The sequence below is a fragment of the Cyprinus carpio genome, chromosome B2, assembly GCF_018340385.1.
Source record: "Cyprinus carpio isolate SPL01 chromosome B2, ASM1834038v1, whole genome shotgun sequence".
In the NCBI taxonomy this organism is placed as follows: Eukaryota; Metazoa; Chordata; class Actinopteri; order Cypriniformes; family Cyprinidae; genus Cyprinus; species Cyprinus carpio.
In genome coordinates, this window is record NC_056598.1 from 18,478,424 (window position 1) to 18,502,401 (window position 23,978).

General features: G+C 35.8%; 1 protein-coding gene across 2 annotated transcripts; it reads right to left on the reverse strand.

The window, feature by feature from the left end:
- Positions 1-1,502: 1,502 nt before the first annotated feature.
- On the reverse strand, positions 1,503-23,018 carry nrbp2a (nuclear receptor binding protein 2a). Of its 2 annotated transcripts, XM_042718507.1 has the most exons (19): positions 22,497-22,631; positions 21,672-21,710; positions 7,176-7,298; positions 6,907-7,008; positions 6,722-6,811; positions 6,559-6,599; positions 5,903-5,997; positions 5,757-5,780; positions 5,333-5,416; positions 5,031-5,086; positions 4,818-4,913; positions 4,588-4,720; positions 4,301-4,403; positions 4,166-4,216; positions 3,937-4,072; positions 3,523-3,576; positions 3,366-3,429; positions 3,199-3,254; positions 1,503-2,550 (listed from the first exon to the last, which is right to left on the reverse strand). In XM_042718507.1, exons 3-19 carry the CDS (start codon positions 7,251-7,253, stop codon positions 2,452-2,454), a joined length of 1,362 nt encoding a protein of 453 aa, XP_042574441.1. In that variant the 5' UTR covers positions 7,254-7,298; positions 21,672-21,710; positions 22,497-22,631; the 3' UTR covers positions 1,503-2,451. The 2 variants fall into 2 exon arrangements, with proteins under 2 accessions (XP_042574441.1, XP_042574440.1); XM_042718506.1 differs by lacking the exon at positions 21,672-21,710 and having other exon boundaries at positions 22,497-23,018.
- Between the last annotated feature and the right edge of the window lie 960 nt (positions 23,019-23,978).

Sequence of the window (23,978 nt, forward strand, 5' to 3'; positions counted from 1 at the left end):
ACAACTGTACCTGTACCTAACTAAGCACAATACATATTTAATTTGAAATCTACGTTCATTATATATTAGAGCTTTTACTCAAAAAAATAAAATAAATTCAGCCATATTAAAGTGTTAATTTTATATTTTAATGTTATAGTATTTCATGTCACAGTATACAATTTCAACACAAAAAAAACAAACAAACAAACAATAAAACTGCCCAAAGCAAAAGTCTGGTTAATGCATTTGATTAAGATGAGAAAGGAATTAGGAAGAGTATATTAAAACAGTTACTCACTGTACATTCATATCTCTTGACCTTGGAGTCTCATAATAACACTGGGAGGATGGTGACTTTTTTTCTTGACATCTGAATTATTTGTACTTGCAAGAATAAATGGAGATTACAAATCCCTTGTAATAGTTTTCTGAAGCTGCAATACATCCATTGTACAACCATGCCAATATAACAAAAAATGAACAATTCTGTAAAAGCATTCCTTTCCTGACATGCACATATTTTTAAGTAATATTGGGAAGTCAAAGCCATTGGAGAATACAGTACTGAAAGCATCCCTAAAACAGATACTATTGCTTTGGGCGGCATGGCAACATACGGTAGATGTTTTCACAGAATGAATACCGTTGTAAATATGCAAGTATCAGTCATATACAGGACATTATATTTGCAGTGTAGTACCCACTCTTGCCAGCACTGCACCCAGGACATCTTTGGCCTAAACATGGTTCAAGCTCTACCATACAGAATACAAACAAAGTAGTGTATGAATCATTTTACATGACATAAAACATACACATACTGTGGTAATATGTAAATGCAAAACAGAATAAAAGCCCTTCATACCCAGTGGAGGGATTTATTAAAGTAAACCATTGTTTCTTTTGATCAGTCAACAGTCAGTTCATTGTATGTTATCGCTATGCATTAATTAGTGTAAGGGACATAGAAATAACTAAGTAAACAGAGCCCATATATGTTAAACACCTCTGAGCAGTCAGCTGATCTAGGATCAGGTCACATTCACATTAAGAAGGCAAATGAAAAAATCCCATGTCAACATTGTTAGACACATGAACAGCACCCCTGTGTCATTAGCTGCTCAAAATGCTCTTATGATTAATTGTTTGTTTGTATCAGTTGCTTTGGTTACAAATTTCTGCTAAATTAATAAAAACAAATGTCTTACTGAAATTTATAGATTTTAGTTCTGCCTTTTTCTTGGTAAAAGACATCTGGATGAAGTGCTCTTCTGCTTTATTGCTTAAAATTGAGAAATGATCAGATAGAACATCTTGTACACTCGGGGTCAGAAAGAGTTTTTTGAATATTTTTTGAAAGAAGTCTTTGAAGTTGCATTAAGTTTTATCGAAAATACAGTAAAAAAAATAATATTGTATTAAAAAAAATTAAGTTGTGCTGCTTAATATTTTTATGGAAACCATGATACATTTTCTTCAAATTTATAGGATTAACAGAAAGTTTAAAAGAGCAGCATTTATTCAAAACAGATTTTTTTCATAACAATGTAAATGTTTTACTGTCACTTTTAATAAATTTAATGTACCCTTGCTGGATAAAAGTATTAATTTCTTTAAAAAAAATCCCCAAAAATCTTACTGACCTGAAATTTTTGAACGGTAACGTACTACTTAAGAATACCGCTATTGCCACTGTTTACAAACATCTGCAAAGTTACCATCTGCATGAAAAAAGCAAGTGAGATCAACATAGTCCAATAATAAAAAAAGTCATCTTAAACTGTAAAATTCAAAGATTAAGATTACAAATTCAAGATTAAGAACAAGAAATGAAGTTTAAGTAATGAAATTGAAATATATTAGTATAATAGGTGCCAAGAGAACTTTTGTCATAGTACTGCACATTCGTTTGCTCAACCTCAGCTTGTTAAAGCATACAGAATAAGATCATTTAGAAATGCAGAATCAAACATTTTAAAGAATTTCCTTGCTTGAACTTTTAAACATGTATACCAAGACCAGGCATTAATTGTTTAAAATAATAAATAACACACTTATCTGGAACAAAACTGTCTGTTTGAGATTTTGTCCTTTGCGAGATGAGGATGGATTTGGAGTGATGTTATTAAAAATCCTTTAAAACCATAAAAAAAATTACAACCAAAATCCTGTCACTGAAGCAGAATCTCTGCGAGTGACAGAAATGTTCGTCATGGTGAGATGATAGCAGTTATTCGACCTTCAAGATCAATATGAACAGTATGAGCTCTCTGGGGTTTGTGCAGGTACCATGCGGTATGGTGCAAGCTTTTCTCCCCAGGCCCATCACTTATTCTGAAGCCATGACCTTCATTATGTAATGTTGCGCTTTTGGTCTCATTTCCCTCTTCTGGATCTCTCGCCATCACTTTTTCTCAACCTCTGGCCCAGTCTTTAATCTCTGTTTGTCTATAATGGGACCAGCTGGGCTTAGTACATCACAGCCATGGCAGTAGGGGAGGTAGACGTCCCTGACCAGTGCTTACATAATGCATCCTCAAGAAAACATGCCAACTTCTCGCAGTCTTCCTGCATGACACAAAAACAAGATAATCACACATGAAGCAAATCTATTCGGTTCATCAGAAAATACTAAACAAGAATTGGTAACATCAAAGTTTTTCGTTCCTTGCCACAGTTTCCTTGACTTGTACTACAGGACTAAAGATGTATTATCTACAATGTGTTATGTGTAATTATTGACTTTCTATTAATTCCACAGTTAAACTGCTTAGGGTTGGGTGATATGTCACGACACATAATTACTATAAATTGAACAAAACCTTACAGGTTTCATTTGGTTTTCATCACATAAGAAATTAATAACTCTAACTTACAACTACTATAATTATATCAACTTCTCACATACATTTAATATACTCATGTAAAATAATACATAGCAAATATCAACTGCTTGATTTTTTTATACTATTGCAAAATATTGATAACAATATTATTGCCTTGCAATATATTAAAGTTGGATAATACAGCCAACCTTACCTACATACATACAGTACACTCACATAAAGTGATATATACTATATTATTATATATACTATATAAATGTCAACTGCTTGAGTGTTTATATGGTCACAAAATGTGAACTATATTATCACCTAGCTCTTATCTGCTCAAATGCGACTAAAAGGCCTGATGGTTAGAAGATCTTGTGCTTACCTCACTGATGAAAGCATGGTGAACCAACTCACTAGCCAAATCTTTGGGGCTGTCAGCTGAAAAAAAAAAAAAGAATTTACTTTTACACATATCTCATATATTCTCAATTTTATTCTCAAAAAGTAAATGCAACAAGAACACATTTGAATGTTTTTAAATTGACTTACATGGCAAAACATCACAGCTAAGCTGCCGGTGAAGCCTGTCATCCATTTTTAAAAAGAGAGAGAGCTACAGAGAAATAAAGGATAGATAATGCACAATGTCAACAGCTTTTAAGGTGAAGAAACTAAGCAAAACTACATGCCAAATAAATTAACTCACATGACTCCTTGTGCCTTCCTCATTCGCTTCCAGATTACAGTGGATCTGGACAACCTGTATGAAAACGATTTGATGATTTGGTTATTTAATGCCTCTTTTCTGTTACACAAATCAGGTTTTTTTAGAGGCCAGAGTGTCATGGATTATTATAAAGTAAGTGAAATACTGCTTGTACATGGATGAGATACATTAATCACCATTTCTGGGAAATATTTAATCAAGACGTCAGCATCAGATCTGCACACACTTTCCATCAGTCTGCCAACATTTGTTAGACAACTTTTAAGTTTAAGATGAACTGTGAATCTGAGCATTATTTACACAAACTGTCTTCCCCAAAGCTTTGTTTGAGGCATAGCAATACTTGGGATTAGTAACCCTCAATATTATTTCTAACATAAATCTTATTCTAACCTTTCTGGTTTCAGTCTCCTGTGGTTCTGGGGTTGGGGTCTTCACAGTCTCCATCTGTTCCTGTGACAAAGAAAGAGCGCGGGGGATAGGATGCGGCCGCTGGGAAGCAAAGTTCATGAGGGGATATATGCCGTTCCTGTTCGTGCAGAAGAAGAAAGGTTTCAAATGCTCAAGCATGGACACAAAAACAGTCTAAATCTAAGATCAGCTGATGTTCTCTGTGACTCACTTCACATCCTCAAGGAATTTGTCCAGCTCCAGAGGAGAAACATGAGAGTACTTGAAAAAAATTAGAAGGACGTCATAGGAAAGTGGGAAACAATTAGAAAAGAGAATCAGAAACTTCCTATTTAGAGAAACTCACTTTAGATGGACTCCAGGTCGGTCACGATGATTAATCTCTGCCATGATGCCGTTAGGATCAAAAGATTTTGTTTTCTCTTCCACACAATTCTCAGGAAGTAGATCTGGAAAACATGAAAATAAGTTTAAGACATAAACTAAAGAGAAATGGAAATGCGAAAGAGCAATAATTTGCTTTGCTTAAATGGGCCATACATAACATTTCTGTCATGTCTAAGATCAAAATCAAAGCATTTTTTCTCTGAGGAGTCAGGAAGGGATGAACAGTGTTTTCCATGTCCCACTTACACTGGTTATTGATAAAGCAGTGCGCAGCAAGCAGTTTTAAGGAGTGGACCTCAAATAACACTCTGTGGAACAACAGGTCATGAGCTGTAGGTCTTGTCTTGGCTTCTGTGAGTACACACGACTGGATAAATTCCTGTCAGTGTAAATCATGAAGGCATTAGATTAAAGCAAAAAAAAAAAAAAATTAACAGAGCTGTATTAGTTATAAATATACGCTTAATGTCTTTTACCCTCATGAGAGGGTCCTCAAGTGATTGTCCAGCATGATCAATGGCCTCTTTCGAAACGGCGTTGTCTCCATTGGCCTGGATTTCTAGTACTGCCATCTAAAATTGAGTGGGGAAAACAAAATGAAAAGTCATACTTAAAATGTTGTTCTTTTGGAATTATTATAATTAGCCATTTTTGATAGTTTAGTTATACTGATAAAATAATTTTCAAACCTCCAAGGCACAGATGCCAAATGAAAATATATCAATGGCGTAATCATCTCCAGCAACTTCAGAAAAAGAAAATGAAGAAATGTCATGAAAATGAACATATTTCTATTTCGCATTTTTCTAAAATATTAAAAATTATAAGCAAAACTTTGCTCAAAAAATAAATAAATAAAATAAAATATTAATCCTACACCTTTCTTTTTATGCCTAGGTTTAAATTAAAAACATTCCAGATATTTTCTAGATTTCTGATTTTTTTCCAATTTGAGAAAGATGATAATATGGTAAAGGCATTCAATACTCACTACCATACTCTGGAGCAAAGAAATGCTGGTTCCGCACTTCATCTCGATGTTGATGCACATTCCCATGAATCGCCTCAGCAAACACTAAGGGAAACACACCACATTCAAACTCTATTTATGACATTGTTTGAATGGAAAAATTATAGCCAGTAAACATATAAGACCTCCAGCACATGGGGTAGAGTCCAAGATAAATACTCTAAAGGGGGAAGTGGGCCATATTTTCTTTATTTATGTCTTAGATTGTTAAAGCTGACAAGAAATGTTACAGTACATTACTTAACTGCCAGGATTTTGGGCCAATATACGCAAAGCATTGTTTAAGGAAGGAAGGAAAAGAAAGTCTAAGTATGGTCTGTGTTTTATTTCTGACGTTATAACCAAGTTCCTGTGCACATGGATAGAGAGCTCAGAATGGACTTACCATTAACAAACAGCCTGTGCCAAACTGCAAAAGAAAGAAGAGACATTTAACTTTTCTAAAAAACAGATATTTTATTCAAAAAAATAAACAGACATCAAATTGTTTTGAGTTAAACCTAAAACACAAGGATTAAAAGACTGTCAAACCTGAGCCGATCTTTATGAGGCCATTGTGCTGGATAAAGATTGTGTCACAGGTCAGGTTACCGTGGATAATGGGTGGATCACATGAATGCAAGTAACTAAAAGACAGAAATGAGAAAACATCAGTACTTGTACTCAAAGCCTCCTTTGAACACACTGAAAGTTAAAAAGCAATTCCATACAAATAAACATTTAAAAACAATTTATGTATTTAAATAAAATAATGAATACACGGAAAAATAAAAAGTTTAAACTAGTAAAATAACAAATAATTTTTTCCATACAATAAGAGAAAAAAGTACTAGCTGTAAAGATGAAATGTGTAACTTCGTGTCATAAAACATAATTGCAAACATGCCTCCAACGTTTTTTCCCCCCCCAAACACTCCCCTTGTCTGTCATTGGCCAAACAAACAGACAGCCCCGCCCCAAAACTCACACCATTGGTTGAGTCAGTGTTGCTATGCTGGGATGGTCAAGATGCTCAAACAAACAAAGCAATGTTTTGACAGCGGCACTGAGCCAGTGTTTACTGACTTATAGTTGCCTCTGTGTATTAAGCTAGGAAAAGATTTTTCTTTTACTCACACATTTCAGCTTTAAAAGCAGATTAAAATTTTCAGATGAGTTCAGATGATATGAAATCCTCAATGTCCTACCTGAGTGCAGAGAGTATCTGCGTGCACCAACGCTTCCATGCCTGAGACATACAGGTAGTACCAGTCGGTTATGATTTTGTCATCTTTGTACCAGAAGGTGGCATTGTTCTCTAACTTTTCTGCATACAGGTTTTTCAATTTCAATGATTGATAAACATCTCACCTTCACATTCATAGTTTTGTGGTTTTTCTTGGTCTTCTTCAAAAACTGTTTGAGACTTCCAGATGACATATATTCAGTGATAAATATCACCTGTGTGGCACGAAATGAAAGAAAACGTGAATGTCTGAATTTAGAGTAAAGTTCACAGAGGCTTTCATTTCTACCAGGTGGGTCTCGTGTCTCACCCTCGCTCTGCTCTCTCTCATGTCCAACCAGTACTTGTGAAACTTCACAATGTTCGGATGCTCCACCTGCATCAGGTTCTCAAACATCTCTCTTATCCGCTCCTGTATTAACACAAAGTGCACCCACTCTTGGTTTCACATCTTGTTTCTGTCACCATTCCAGCATGATGACATGATGCCAATACAGTAACATTTCACAGATGTTTGTGGTGCAGCATACTAAGTATCCCACCCATAACACTGATGTTAGAAAACAAACATGGTCTTACCTCAAAGGACTTGAAAACCTTCTTGTCTGAAAACTGCACTTCGTTCCATACCACCTCCACCCCCTCTTCCGTGTCCATGGCCAAGTACGCACTCTCAATGCCTGGGACATTTCCCTGACTGACCTTAAACCAGAAAAAAAGGACATGGAGAAAGAGTTAAGGGTGGAAAGTGAGTTTAGCACTCCAGACTCAGCCAAGTTCATACAAAGTACCATTTAGTCAGTGATATCTGCAATATTTACTTCTCATTGCACAACTTTTTAACAGTATTTGCAAATGTGATATTTTAATATCAACTTCTTAGTATTGTTAGTACAGGAAATGAGTATTTCTGTGAAGAAGAAGGTCACACCCCCTTCTCCGCCCCCTTGCTCCACAACTCTCCCATGATGTACGTTGTGGTTTGGGCTGTTCAGAGCAAGCATGACAACACAGACTTTAAATGGCCTGTAAATTCTTGTCTGATTTTTTTTTTTTTACTTTGTAATGTTGTAAATAAAGCTCATAATACAGAAAAGAACACACTGCTGTTTGCTCTCCAAACACTTCAAGTCCCCACCTTTTTTGGACAGAACCAGTCATTTTAGATTCAACTGTTTAAAAGAAAACAAACCCAAACCCAATGTTTTCAGATTTTTATTTTCTATATTTACAGGCTGAATTTGCTCCCCTCCCGCTGATCGGTGAACTAAAGCTATGTGTTTTGGAGACAGACACAACATGTTCTAGTCACGCTGTGATGCAGCTGCCTTCTAAAAGGCCTTGGATTTCACTTTATCTCAGATTCAGAAACATATGACTATAAACTGATAATACTGTTTGGTATGCTTCAAACAAAGAGTTGTTTTAATTGGTCAGGGCATTCAAGCACAATAATATAAGAACAGAACAAGGTGTCAATGTCTGTAAAGTTTACTAGGCTAAACAGCATCAAGTCAAGTAGCAGTTCAAGCACAAATAATGTGCATGATTGATTAAATATCCCAAAGTCTAATTCTATGAAGGTTTATCTTATAAATGAACAGTTTATTTTGGTATTTTAAGCACACTGACCGTCAACTGCCAGTGTGTGCCAGGCTCACAGGTTGAATAATGGCCATTAAAAGGGACAACAGTAAAATAACTTTTATGACAATTTTACTAATAATGGCTGAGCACAGCAAAGCTCGGTTATGTAAGTCAGAGAACACAAGGACACTAAAAGCATGTCCAGTTACATTTGTAGTTAGTTAATTCCCTAGATGCCACACAAACAGGCAAGGAATGTCTTTGAAAACATATGAAAAACTTTCCATTTCCTCTGAAAGCCAGACAGTGTCCTTCTACCCAGCTGGTGTCTCCAAATTATGTGCAATCACAGGCAGCTGAGCCTGGCTAATATTGTACCTCAATGCACTCTAGTGATGCACAGATAGGATGTTAAGATTTATTCAGTTATTGTCTAGAGCATTTAAAAATCAGTGTTCAAAACTATATGCACAGGGGTTGTTGACATAAGCATGTAACTAAAACTGTAATGTTCTTTTAATACTATATCATTTAGAAGTTTTTTTATTTATTTATTTAATTTTATTCAGAACCGGTTACAAAATAATGGATGTTCAGTTCTGCACCACAATACTAGTGAATCTACAGCATGAAACATACAGTGATAAGTGTATTCTGATTCCTTAATGAATGATTCTTATGAGCTGGTTCTTTTAAGTGAATCAAAAAACATACAGTAAGACCTGTGTAATCTCATTCTTGAATGAATGATCTTATGAGCCAGTTCGTTTCACAGTGAATCAAAAACATACAGCGCAGCCAGTGTTGTCCACTTAAGAATCCTAAAACATCTTGTGTATAAAAAAAGCCCATTGATATGTAACGAGTCAAATGAAGTAAGCTGCTTTCAAAATAATGTAGCTGTGGTGTTTAGTTCTTGGTTTCTGGTTTCTCTTTTGTGGGTGTTTATAAAGAATGTTTTGAGAGTAAGTTGTTAGAAACTCTTAAATACCAAATAAGAGGGAACATTGTGCCCATAAAACCAGCTGATATCATCTCACGCATGGTTCTTCGAAATCCTTTCTGACATAAACCCACACCACAGCTTTCCCAATGAAAACAAACATTACAATCTCCATTTCCTGCCCTTTAATCCCCTATTCTGCGTCTGTCACAGATACACTTCCAGCGGTATTGCCTCTTCCTGCATAATGTATGAAATCTAATAAGTTCTTCTACTGTGGAACTACTTTCATCTCTGGAAACCTAACCGTGCATGCTCAATTTTCCCTTATACATCCTATCAAACATCTCTGAGGATGAACAGAGAGAAAATGTGAATGGATTGGCATGCATAACTGGATAATTCTGCACTTTATATGCAGGTACAGCTTTCCAGCTATACAATTATCATCACGAATGGTGCTTGATTTCAGCATGCTAACCCTAGATGCCTACTGGGCCCCTCAGACACAACTAAAAGTCTTGTCCGAGTACAAATGCTAAGCCTCTCTCTATGGGGTGGCTATCTTTTGTGATGGAGAATGGTGACCTGAAGCAACAGGTTTAACTGACATACAGGAGACACTTGTGTGTGCACTTTGCTGTAATGTTGGAACAAAACAGGTTGTGTAAAACACACTTAGCTGGAGAGAGACCCAATTCCAGATGTGAAAACAAGCAACTCTTGTTAGCTAAACTGCCAGTGTCACTCAAGACCACCAGTACAGCCTGAAGGCACCCTACTTAGGGGTCTGGAGGTGGAGATGAACACATGACATGACATGACATGACAGAGATACAAACGTGCTGCTCTGCATTCTTGTGGTAAAGTTCTTGAAAAGAATTAAGGAGTTGCCTAAGATGAGCAGAAATGCTGGTATTTCCATCTGTTTTGATCACCCAGATATGGAAATGGAAAACAAGGCACTTCAATCTGCAGAGTGTTTCATGCTATCAATTTATGAGGTGTCAGAAATTTTTAGAAATGGCCTAATTATTTAAAAAAAAGTTTATAAATATAATTAACAAAATATATTATATTTTAAAAAGGATGCAATTCTTTTGAACTTTCTATTTATCAAACAATACTGAAAAAATGATTATTTATTTAAAAGTTTATAAATATAATGTTTTGAGCTGTTGTTTCCAACATTGATATAATAATCAATTTAAGTTTGAGTCATGTTGAAAACTGATATTTTTGTAATATAAAATGCAGCTTTTCCTATTAAAGTATGCTAGCTAAGATTTGAGACTTAAGTTTATATTCAAGCAAAACAGACATTGTAACTGAAACCATTCTAGAGCAGTTCCTCGGGACCCTCGGGTGGGTAGGAGAGACTTAAAAAAAAAGTATTATTTAAGCAAAATATACATTATAATATGGACTTACTTTTATATTCAAGCAAAATAGACATTGTAACTGAAATACATTCTAGAGCAGTGGTTTTCAAACCCTGGGTCGAGACCCTCGGGTGGGCAGCGAGACTTAAAAAAATTTTTATTTAAGCACAATGATTAATACGATTAATCACATCCAATATAAATACATTATACATTACATAATATATACATATATACTGTGTATATATATATATACATATATATACACATACATGCATATATATATAATATATATATTATGTTATGTATATATATATTAAATATATACATATATATATACATATATAGATATATACATATATATATATGTATATACATATAATATATATTCTAAATATATAATTTATATGTATATATAATATATATACATATATATATATATACACACATACATATATTATGTAATACAAAACTTTTATTTTGGATGTGATTAATCGTGATACATATTTACAGCCCATATATATATATATATACATATATATACATACATATATATATATATATAATATATATATATATATATATATATATATATATATATATATATATATATATATATGCGCATGTAGTAACTAACTTCAAGATATATATATATGTATATACCATATACGTAACTTAAATAAAAACAAACAAACAAACAACAAAATAAAAGTTCAAATATGCATTGGAATCTCACAGCAGACTCCAATGCATATTTGTGTCTGTGCTCTTGAGAGCATCAAAGGTTTCTATTTACAACACATTTTTGCACTGTTAAACATTGTAGCCAATCACAGACATATCTTTTGATTTCTGGAACGCAATGGCCAACCAGAGGCATTTCAGTCAGAATCTACTCACCGATCAAAACTCAGAAGTTTTTGTTCAGTCATGAGTACTGCAAGCTTATGAACCCTCTCGTTATAATGAACAAAGTGTAGACGCGATGTAAACAAGAGATTAATTGTGTGGTGTAGAGAGATTTATTGATTACAAAGGAATTTCCAAAGATTGCGATAAACTTAAATGAGTGACAGGTTTTCAATTATTATAAAGGGAGCACTCTTTGGGCACTTTCGTGGCTATAATCCAATCAGAATTAGATTTTTTTTTTTTTAATCTGGTTTTCATGTTGCTAAGAGGACCAACTTGGTGTACACGCTGCACAGTATGTATGAAAGTATGTGTCGTGTCAATTTAAAAAAATAAAAATAAATAGGGCTGCCCTTAAAATGGTTTGAAAACCATTGCTCAAGAGTTAATGAATGAATCAGAATCTAAGGCCTTGTTTACACTGCCAGTTAAATGTAACCCAATTCCAATTTTTTGCTCATATGTGACACAGATCGGATCTGTTCTATGACAGTGTAAACAGGAAAAAAGCGCATGCATTCGGATATTGTGAGATTGGTTTCAGGCCTCATTCATATATGGAAATAAATCGGATATAAATCAGATATGTGCCAATGCGACTGTCATGTAAACAGGGAGATCGGATTTTCTGAGGCATTGCGTTCTGTACGTCATTAAAACTGCGACAATTTGGTAATTCTCCGTGGTTTAATGACGTCATATGTGACCTGTGCAGACAAAATTAGTGTAAATTTGCACGGGCTATTTTGAGCTACAGGCAAAGAAAGGGAAAAATGCTCCAAGTAGTAATTTAAACATCTAAAATTATCTTTATTTGTATATTTTCTGAGAGGATTAACGTTACAGTAGCTACCTTTTCTCCGCTCGCGCTGACTGTCTTTCGAAGTGCATGCATATAAGGGCACTTCTGACGGCACGCAGAAAACATCTGATGTGTAACATTATATTAGGTCCGTGCATTACAGTATAGGACGTCTGTATCATTATCATAATGTTAATCTAACAACAAAAGAAAAGAGGGAATCACTCGCTGCACTTCATTGAACTGCTTTTGTAGTTTGAATAATCAATTTATTTGTAAAGAACACACTTGTTATTTTTACGTTTGATTATTTGTTTTTCGTACACGAATGCTTTAGTTTAGATATAAAATAATAAAGGTTATGCAATTTTTTTTTTGCATAAGTTCTTATTTATAATAGCAAAGATAAAATAAAAAAATCTGTATTGTGATTATAAATATAGTAATTAATAATAAGAAAAGACGGAGGACTTCACATATTGACTTACTGTAAAATGGGTGTGACTCAGTTGTTTTTTGTCTGATTCCAACAAATTATAAATAATTTTGAAGGTCTTTTAATGGAGAATGTCTTTTTTTTTTTTATTTGCTCGTTTTTTCTTTTTTTGTCAGCACAGGTCACAGTATTCTCATGAGGAAGCACATGTGAAGGTGGTAAATGACAACAATGCATGCACGATGTTTCAGGTGGTATAGCAAGTGTAAACACATGAATCGGATATGGGTAACAATTGAAAGAATGTGTAAACAGACAGCCAAAAAAACCCAAAAAAAAACTCGGATATAGGCAACAAATCAGAATTGGGCATCAAGACCTTCAGTGTAAACGAGGCCTATATAAATCGGGAAATCTGCATCAAAACCCAGGCCACTTTTACACTTGTCCAACCAATGAACAATTATTCAGTGTTTATCAATGTACAGTGTGAAATCTTTTTGAAAGTCTTACCAGGATTAACAGCTAACCCAGTGTTAAATATGAACAGGTAACACAGAGTTGCATTAATCCTGGTTTAAAAATGACTATGGTTAAACACTTCCCATCTAGCTAGTGGAAATTAGAAATTGTCTGGATGGACTAAATCACAAGCACAGGACAAGCATAAAAACCACTGATCTTCAGGAAATGTACATAAACACGTTAACAGTTTGACCTTCCTGAGATTGACACACTTGGCAGATACTCAAAAGGAGTCCTCAACATGATAATCCTATGAGTAAAGTGTCACACTCATCAAGCTTTCATTTCATTCTCTACAAGCTTAAGCTGTATTGGGTAACTTTTTCCAAAGAAAGAGTGCTGACAGAGGCGTCGTATTTTCAGCTCTTGCCTCAGGGCATCCCTCTCCCAAAGCGCTCAACCTTTTATCTTGCATTCACGTATGAAATAAAGAGCTGGCAGAATCAGCATTAAGAGATGAATAGCTCTGCTTTTGGGTAAACCGAGCAAAGTAGGTGTGTTTGTGGAAGTAGGAGGATGAAATGTATGCCAGGAATTTAAGGAGTCTAATGCAGGTCTACAGTTGCGCTCTTTTGTAAATATGTGCTTAGTTGCTCTTTGTGATCTGCAGAACATAGTATTGTTCTGTACACCAGAAGCCCAAATTCAGGCCAGTGGTGCCTAATGCACCACTTTATTATAGAAACCGGAACATTTTAAAAGCTACATCAGGTCAAGTGCGCCACTGGGTTTGAATATGACAGGCACTTTTGAAGTGAGGAACTGCCACAGCAGGCTTGTAGGATCGAAGTCTGCTGCATTTAAAGATTTGAGAGCTCTGACTCTGAATGAGGGGTTGATGCAAAGAGCGATCAATGCTGAAGGACTTGGAAGGATCATAAACAAAGAACAGTGCAATATGTAGCAGGCGGCGACATCATATGACTTAGCAAAAAGAGAAGTAGAGAGAAAGACGATGAGAGGGATATAAACAAAGAGCATTAGAGAATATAAGCATGATGTGATGTCCACGCAAAACAGTGTTAGTCACCACACTCACGACTCATGAATGCCCCGCATTGTGATGATGGAGATGTGGGAAGCCATGGTGTGAACGGACTGAAAGCTTTGTCTGCTCTTCTAGCAGTTCTTTTTCTTCCTCTAAATAGCTTCTGTCGCAAAGTTCGGAGAACCGGTATTTTCCAGCGCTGTGCCAAGAGAGAAACACCTGCAGCAACCAAACCAAAACTATCTAGCTTCAATAAGATAAACAAGTAGTTTATACCTAACTTTCTGGATGGTTGAAGGATCAACCTGAGTACAACAATCACCGTTATTAGACACAATCTTGTCTTAAAACAAAGTGAACTCATACATAATTGCAGTCTTAGTGATAAGTGAATGGAGAGCTGAGCAAAGTTCTAGATTACAAGAGTGACACATGAATATGGGTGGCTGCAATAAAGGAGTGTATTTACTTGTGACATTCTGAAAAAACAAAAAGGAAAAATGCTTAAATAAAGCATGCACACACACACTCAATGGCACAGTGTAATCTATATGCTATATGAATCAAAAATACCATCTGCTCAATGCAAGATCTTTAGAAACACCAAGTACATGATGAAATATCAAGGTCAAGTAAATTAAAAAAATATTCACTCACAAATCAAAAATTATAAATGGCTTTTACATTACTTTACACATGCACAACTTCTAGCTGATAGTTTTTTTTTTTTTTTAAGTGGAACAAAAAAACAATTTGATATTTACAAGACCATGGGAACTGTGTAAAAATCCATACATTATGGATGATTTGAGCCATTATTTAACCCCTAGCAGTGGAAGTAAAGCTGAACGCTGGATGAAATTCCAGCTAAATCTTGTATCTGTGAAATCTGACAGTTCTGGTCTAGTTACTGCTAGTCAGTCACATGAGATTCATTTGGGATTCTCAGAGCATGAGTGAGCTGAAATACTCAAGCTGTCATCAAAAGCTAATTCTACAGTATAACACATGACACTAATAAGTTCAGACAACCTATCATTGTCATCTAACGTCTCTGAATTAAAATCTCTGAATAGATGCATTGTCTCGACTGACTGAAGAAGCACGGGAGATTACTCTTGCACAATTAATCAGACCAACTCCTGAGGGAATGAGTGAATCGAATACGGCAATTGAAAAAAAAATGCAGTTGTGAATTTATAACAGACAGATGGATTTTTAAATGGGACACAAACAAAAAGTTCAGTTTTACACTGAATCCACAAAAGAGGAAATTTCACAAGTGATATAGAAAACCTATGTGGCTTAAAAATACAATAGGTATTAAAACTATTTCTATATCAGATGCCTTGAACGGGGATTCTGCGACATCATTCCAAAACTGCGTTACTGACTTTCTTCTGCTTCCTTTGAAACCAAAAAAAAAAAAAAAAAAAAAACACATATTTTTTGGCCATACAATAAGCCAATGGGGTCAAATAAATGCTGTTTGGACCTGAACATCTGCAAAGTATCTTCTTTTGCGTAACGTAAAAGAAAGCAAGCCATACAGATTTGGAACGCAAATGCGGTGCAATTAAAATATAATCTACGAGTAAACAAAATAAACCTCTAAAACAAGAGATCCTTTTAACACAGTGATGCTCTGGAAAAGTATAATCAAAATGTATAATTTGTTTTGACAATTATTGACTTGCCATTTTTTTTTAATGGGCAAAAGAACAACAAAAACCATTGTTTTATTATTGAAGTGTGAAGGTCTGAACATTCCTTGAACTAATCTAAATCCTCTCCTACCAACCACTAACACTCTGGCTGTCACAGGAAACCAACTCTGCCAGTCTTCTGGGACTTGGGGATCTTTGAAAGAGGTTAGCAGTTGGCACGATCTTTTAGAGCCCAATGCCAAACACAAATCAGAGAGGGGCTTTGAAAGCCATCTTGATAATATAGTCTGTCAAAGAAATATGAGCAGTGGTCAGAATAAGAAGACCAACGTTATTGCTTTCCTAGAATCTGGACAAATGAACATGCTATGAGAGTAAGAGAGAGAATACCATATGGATGGCTTAATGCAGTGAGACAGATGGCGCTTGCTGGTTTTGCTTTACACTGGACATAAGCCAAGGCACACTCTCTCTCTCTCTCCCTCACACACACCAATGAATCTGCTGTTCCTTTCCACTGGGTTAATTTGTGTAAATGCAATATCACCATCTTTAATAATAATAATACCGATACAGTCACACCAGGAGTGGGCAGTATGATCAAAAACTTACATATTTGCACACAGTTACCTCTATTAATTCTCTGTTAATGAACTACTGTGATGTTATTTGGCAAACGTAGCCACCAATGCATGGTTGCTCACATCATAATCAGCAAAGCTGTTGGCAGCGGCTATTTACACTACCGCTAAACAGTTTACTTTGTCCCAGAAAATACCAACACATAAAACAGTAATGTTTAATGTTAAATACTAAATAGTATATATAAATTATACTATTTAGACATATTTAGATATAAGACATGACATGTTTTTTGTACTTATGATAAATTGTCTGAGCAACAGCAGGCATGGGGTGAAAATAGCCTTTACCAACAACACCTTTTTGAATCCGAAAAAAAAAACAAAAAAAAAACAATGGCATAAACAGGTATCTACTACTTCTACCATCAATACATATACTGTCACTCTGCCATAGGAAAAGTGCAAAGAAAAAAAGTTAAAAACATCAGATTTCTATTTGATCTGTAAATCAAGAGTTATGTGAATCAGAATAACAAAGTGTTATCCAAAATTTGGAAGTTTGCATGAAATAAAGTGGTCAGCACCCAAAGTTTCTATCTAATCCTGAGATATACAGGAACATTTTGTTCGCTCGCTTAAAACATGGCGAATCTCTTAAAGACCTGCCAAGCTATTTTTTCCTCTAGCCTCGCTAGGAGGGCCTCCAGTAGAAAGGTTTGCTTCTTTTTGAGGAATGACAAAGGACTTGTGAAATAACTGTGAAAAATGCAAACTACCCTTAAAGGCTTATTCACCTTTAGGCTCTCAAGCAGGTAGCATTTTTCACAGATGCTTGTGGAATCTTTTGTCAGTGTGAGGACATAATTGAAAAATGTCTGAATGCAAAACTAACTTAACTTTAACAGTGTTCATAAGACACTGCATGTTATTAGAAACTGATAAAGGTTTTGAATGCTTCTATTATTGTTTATATGATAGATAGTATCTGTATCGCATACACTAATATTAGCCATGGCCCAATTTTTTTGATGGAACAAAATGCTACTATGCAATTTCCTGTTACATTGCCATGTCAAAGGAAGTGAAATATCCAGTAAAGCAATCGATGTTTACGAGAACTGCATCATGAGACCAGTGAATTGGCAGAGTTAATCCATTGGCAACATGCATTTAAAGACAACATCTACTATGTCTTATCATTCACGCTGGTGTGTAAGGGTCAGAGACAGAAAGACGGAGAGAGGGAGACTGAGACAGAGATGTTAACTGGTGCATGCTGAGCAGAATGACTAAGTGTATGCAGATTTGTGTCAAATGAGGGTGCCTGTAGCTTTAAGATGGTTGTAAATGCAGGCACAGCCATGAAAAGCACTTGCCTCTGGGAATATTTAACAGTCACAGATCTAACTATTAGAACACTTAATAAGCATTGCTCATTAAACACAGAGACTGGGTGAACTTTAGTGCTACTGAGCCTCCTCACAGGGTAATTATTATTTTCCTTTACTGATGTCCTTTGTAAAAGTGATGATGACTGGGCTTTTTTTAGTCTCTGGGATGTGGCTCATTTAGTTCAGACAAGAAACCTGCTATCTGCTGAGATTACAGCAAAGCGGTGATGCTGATGCAGATCTGCCCAACTCAAGCATATTTTTTACCTTCTCTGTCTTAAAGGAACACTCCACTATTTTTGAAAATAGGCTCAGTTTCCAACTCCCCTAGAGTTAAACAGTTGAGTTTTACCATTTTTGAATCCATTCAGCTGATCTCCGGGTCTGACGGTAGCACTTTTAGCTTAGCTTAACACAGACATTGAATCAGATTAGACCGTTAGCATCTCGCGCAAAAATGACCAAAGAGTTTCAATATTTTCCCTATTTAAAACTTGACTCTTCTGTTTTAAATAGGGAAAATATTTAAATATAATCGAGTACTAAAACCGATGGAAAATGAAAAGTTGTGATTTTCTAGGCTGATATGGCTAGGAACTATACTCTCAATCCGGCGTAATGATCAAGGAACTTTGCTGCCGTACATGGGTGCAGCAGACGCAATGATATTACCCATGGTACGGCAGCAAAGTTCCTTTATTATTATGCCGGAATGAGAGTATAGTTCCTAGCCATATCGGCCTAGAAAATCGCAACTTTTCATTTTCCGTCTGTCTTAGTACACGATGTAACTACAGAAGAGTCAAGTCAGCTGAATGGATTCAATGAATGGATTCAAAAATGGTAAAACTCAACTGTTTCACTATAGGGGAGTTGGAAAATTAGCCTATTTCCAAAAATAGGGGAGTGCACCTTTAAAACCTCTTTCAATCCATTTTCTATTGACTGTGTAATATATAATACAGCACACTCCCTGGGAATGGATTTCATTATTGCATGGTTTAATCTTTAGGGAAGACAGCTGCTGAAAAACTGGCAAGCATTAATTTTAAATGTCACATTATACAACAGTTTGTTTGGAATTATTACTGTTAACAAGGCAAAAATAGATAGAATAACTGGAAATATTATGTCTAAAAAGTAAGGCAATCCAATTATAAAAAGAAAAAATAACTGTGGTGTCATCTGCAGCCAAATCACAGCCATGCTGATACCCAGTAGAACAGCATAATTGTATGTATTGCTTATTTATCGCCCATCATGTATTAATTCTTCTGATGAAATTGCTAAGATAGGTTTTATTAAGTCTTCTGAGAAACAGCAAAACGTTGGAAAACAGTTGCATAACAAAAGTGTTCAAGAGCTATGCCAAGCTGGCTGTGATCACAGAAATCTCTCCAATAATGACTCTATTCTGCCTCCTCAATAACAGCTCAACTCGAAAATGTGCTAATTCATTTCTGCGTCTTCACATGTCATAACAGAATACAGATAAAAAGAAAATTTGAATAAAAGCTAATTGAACCCAACAATGGTTTGATTTGCACTCATCTGTATGTGTCATTCCTATTTGAAAAATAACACACTACTGCCAGAAAACATCATCGTTTACCCATCTATCCGCTGAGTCATTTTCACTTTGAGTTTCTCATTCACACACACGTGCTCGGTGCTAATTAAGTGTAGGGGATGAACCGCGGTAAACATCTGCTCAAAAACTCTGTTGAGGTGGTTTCCCAAAGGGAGACTTTTTAAAATGAAATAATAAAATTAAATAAAAGGAATTTGATGATAAATTTGTTTATTAAAAGCAAAATATGAGATCTCTGAAATTCTAAACGGTATGCATGTCCTCAGAAACATCTGAGGTGTGTAAGGGCCTATTCACATCAAGGCTCATATATAACAACAATTAAGATATAGTTTTAAAAAATCACTGTACATTTAAAAGAAGTCTACTCCAACTGCAATGATAATGGCACAGGAGAACAATAACGTTGCAACCACTTGCAAAGTGATTTTACTTCATTCTGAAGAATGCTATTGTGAATCGGTGTAGATGGAATTTAAAAGAGACATATGAAAATCTGACTTTTTTCCAGGTTTTAAGTGCTATAATCAGGTCCCAATCTATCTATCTAACCAATCTACCAACCAAGGAAACGTGAAAAAGGTTAACCCAGTAACTTTGTTTTGGTAAGCCTTTTTCAGCAAGCGTCTGAGAAAATGAGCAAGTCTGATTTCACTCCATTGGTGACGTGGCAAAGGGATCTCATTATAAAATTACCGCCCCTTAATCTGTAAGGTTCCATCTGGTGCCGTCATTTTGATTTTGCAAGCAACAACGGTGTTCCAGTTCTAATGCCATGTTGAAAGTTTGAGCAAAACATGTTAACTGTTCTGTCTTTGGCTGCACAGATGAGAACAGAACACTATTTAGAGTCCCAGCCTCAGAGGAAATAAGAAAGCAGTGGAATTATTGATTTATTTACTGTATATTGCTGCTGCCACACATATCTAAAACCTTCACAGACATAACCGACTGTTTTTGTAACTCATGTGTTTTTAATGTAAACTTGTGTGTCAATAAGAACTTAGTTTAGTACTCACATGGGCCACTTTCTGTCCGTGTGCCCTCAGAAAACCCTATATCAGAAGCTTAAACTAATATGGTTTAAAACGCATGATTTCAGTGCAATAAACATGATCATCAGAATCAAAACAGATGTTTTTAGCAGATCTGAGCTGTAATGATGCAGCTCTATTTTGGAAAAGGGGGCGGGAAGCAGCAGCTCATTTGCATTTAAAGAGACAGGCACGAAAAACAGTGTGTTTCTGTTTCCACTCAAAATAGGCATTTTCATAATGATATAATAAATGATCTGTGGGGTATTTTGAGCTGAAACTTTACAGACACATTCAGATCAAAATTGTCCTTTTTTAACTATGGGGTGTGCTACAATCTTTCTGCAAATGAAGTCTTCATTTTGCATTGATTAAAATATAAAAAATTAAACATTTGGTAGTTCTCATTTTTTATGGAGGCAATCCTAAGGTCACAAAGTTAAAACTGTCGAAACAAACAATAATGCAAGCGTTTTGCAACTACCCAAAAAACTCCCAACATTACAGCTTCTAACAATCAGAGTGCACATTGAAACAACCTGCAGAACAGAAGCTGGGAGGCGCGATCCATGTCTCTCCATTTAAATGTCAGAGTCACTGAGGAAAGAAAACATCACCACATCACCACAAACAAAACTTTCACTCTTGTTGTACAAGCACACGTCAGTCCTCCTCTTAGCTTGCGCTTTGGCACCATTTAACAACACTGATGCAATAAAAGGGCAGGCCACATACTAATAACATTCTTGTACTAACAGACTATACACATGCAGGAAATAATTGCTTGTTGTGCTCCAGCCACTTTGTCCCACTGTTTTTATCCAATTTTGCATCTTTATTGCTTCTCACAATCAAGTGTCATGGAAAAAGAACACATAAATCACCCCCTCTTGAGACTCACCCTTGACCTCTGAGAAACTTAAGATGGCTTGTAACATAAAATGGAAAACTTTCACAAATATGCACGTAAAGTGAATGCATTACGTTCCAAGCTTTTAAGCACACAGTAAATACTAACAGGAATTTCAAACTATTTGTTTGGCTTTACTCAAGCGCATTTTTTTTTGGCTTATCTTAAAAGTTAAACCCAAAAGTTGTCACAAACAAAAATAACCAAACTATCCTAATAAAAATTACTTGAAATGTCAAAACATTTCTTAATGACAAGTACTTCCTTAGAGAAATACATGCAATAACTAGTCCACTTTACTTGAGTCAAATAAGTATGCTTACCAAGCTACTTGGAAGTCAATCGGTTTGCATACTGTACTTCTGAAAAGTAAAAATCAACCAATTAGGTTTTACACTGTAGGTGGGAGGGGTTGGCTAAAGCTTAATTACCATTAATTTACATACGAAAAGAGTTTTACAGTTAACACTACGAGTAGTGTGTGTGGTTAAAAGAGAAGATTATAAGGTTCCAGTGTAAGATAGATATGCTGAACGTGTGCCAATACTGATAAGCTGTATCTGTGATATACTGTATCTGTGACTTATCTAAAAGAAAGTCGAGCTCTTAACGCTTCAACACAAACCGACTGGAGTGGGCTGACACGAACACGCCCCTTTATCTCATAAAACAAAAGAAAAAACAAGAATATGAAACACAAGCCTTTGAAAAATAATAGCAACTTATACTCTGCATGCGCTGTATGTGTATATTTGGATGTATGTGCACGGAAGGGGAGGGGCTGTACGTGAGGTCAAAATGTTTACATTAAATCTTTTACGAAAACTACATGAACCACTTTTGAAATGCTGTTAAATGTCCTTTAAACTCAAACACTAGTTATTAGAGCAGATGTGCATCGATGTACGTGTTGCTTTTTTAATAGATATTCTAGTGTTTACCAGCGGCAAATCACTGTAAACTCTCCATGTGGACAGAAACAAACAAGACACCCACAAACACACCATACTATGTGTTTGCATTTGGAGAGCCCTTTAAATGATTTAATAACAGTTAAATACAGATTTAAGTTTCATCCAGTCATCGTCTTTGCAAAGAAAATGACAGCGAAGCTTCACGTGCCTATTAGCCTCCAGACGTAACGTTACCTGTTCCCGTCGCTTCTGCCAACGGCCGCAGGGGCTTTCCTCCAAGATTTCACTCTCATCTTCACTCTCCTCCTCTTTCCCCCCGGACCCCGATATGTTCTCTGGGACGGACATAGTCATTTTACCCTCGCGTGCTGCTTCGCCTGCTCCTTTAAGACCAACTGAGCACACAGGACCTCCTGAGGCTTGCTGCAATGTTGTAGCTGCAAACGTGTTTCATTGACGAATATCGCTGGTCACGATTTCAAGTTACAGTTTAGTCGTCAATCGCATAGTCTATAAATACTGCAACACGCGACGCGATTTGCGAAAAGCGTTTTTAAAGCGACAAAAAATATTCAGTGCTATGGTGAATGTAATCCCATCCTTAAGGATTCTCAGAAAAAGAATAAGGCTCCGGATAATAGACAGTCTCGTACGTGAGAGACGCAGTCCACCCTACACATACTCAGTGTACTAAAGAGCCCGACCTACAGGCATCATTTCATCTCAGTTCAGCTTTCCCTACTGGCTGCAGCGTTCTGAATTTCCTCTTTTTAATATGCTACCGTAAAGCTTAGACAATATGCACAGTGATCTGTCTTGTGTCATAAAACAATTCAGTGCATGTCAGATTACTCAACCCCAGTCGTAATTTACACAATGCAAAGGATGATTGGTCTATAAACAAAATAGCCTATACATTATAATAACGCTTCAAATGACAATACACGTTTGCAATGTTGCCTTAACATGCCATTTAGCACAGTATTGTATTGAGTTCCTAGTAAATAGTGACTGGGTGTAAACAGTGAATTGTGTATGTTATTTAGACTTCCTCATGTCAAGGCTTGCATGAGTGTTGCAACTAGTATTTAAAATGAGTGACAGGGTATAGGCATGAATGAAAACCTTCCCCATCCTCTTAATACCCTTTCTCGGATAACATACAGTGGCCCCAGAATGTATTTGGGCACTTAAGACACACTTAAAATGATTACCCTGCTGAAAAACAAAAGACAAAAACCCAGCTAAAACCAGCCTAAGCTGGTTGGCTGGTCTTAGCAGGTTTATGCTGGAAGTAGCTGGTCTCCCAGCCTGGCCACAGTTGCTCACTCTTAAAAAGGATGTGTTAAAAACAACACAAGCTGTGTTGTTTCTTAACACACCTCTGTGTCTAGTTAAGTACAACACATTTTGTTACTTTTAACACAACCAAATGTGTTACTCCTGCTAATTTCTACACACTAATGTGTTATAGTTACACAATTTGTGTCAATTATGTACACAAAATGACACAAAACAATAAAATAGACAACACAAAAAATGTGTTAAAAATTAACACATCTTTTTTTAGAGTGTAAGACCAGGCTGGATGATCAGCTAAAACCAGCCAACCAGCTAGGCTGGTTTTAGCTGTTTTTTTTGTTTTTTTGTTTTTCAGCAGGGTATTTACCAGTTTTTCAAACCAAAGGGCATTTACTTCTATTTTTAAGAAATATA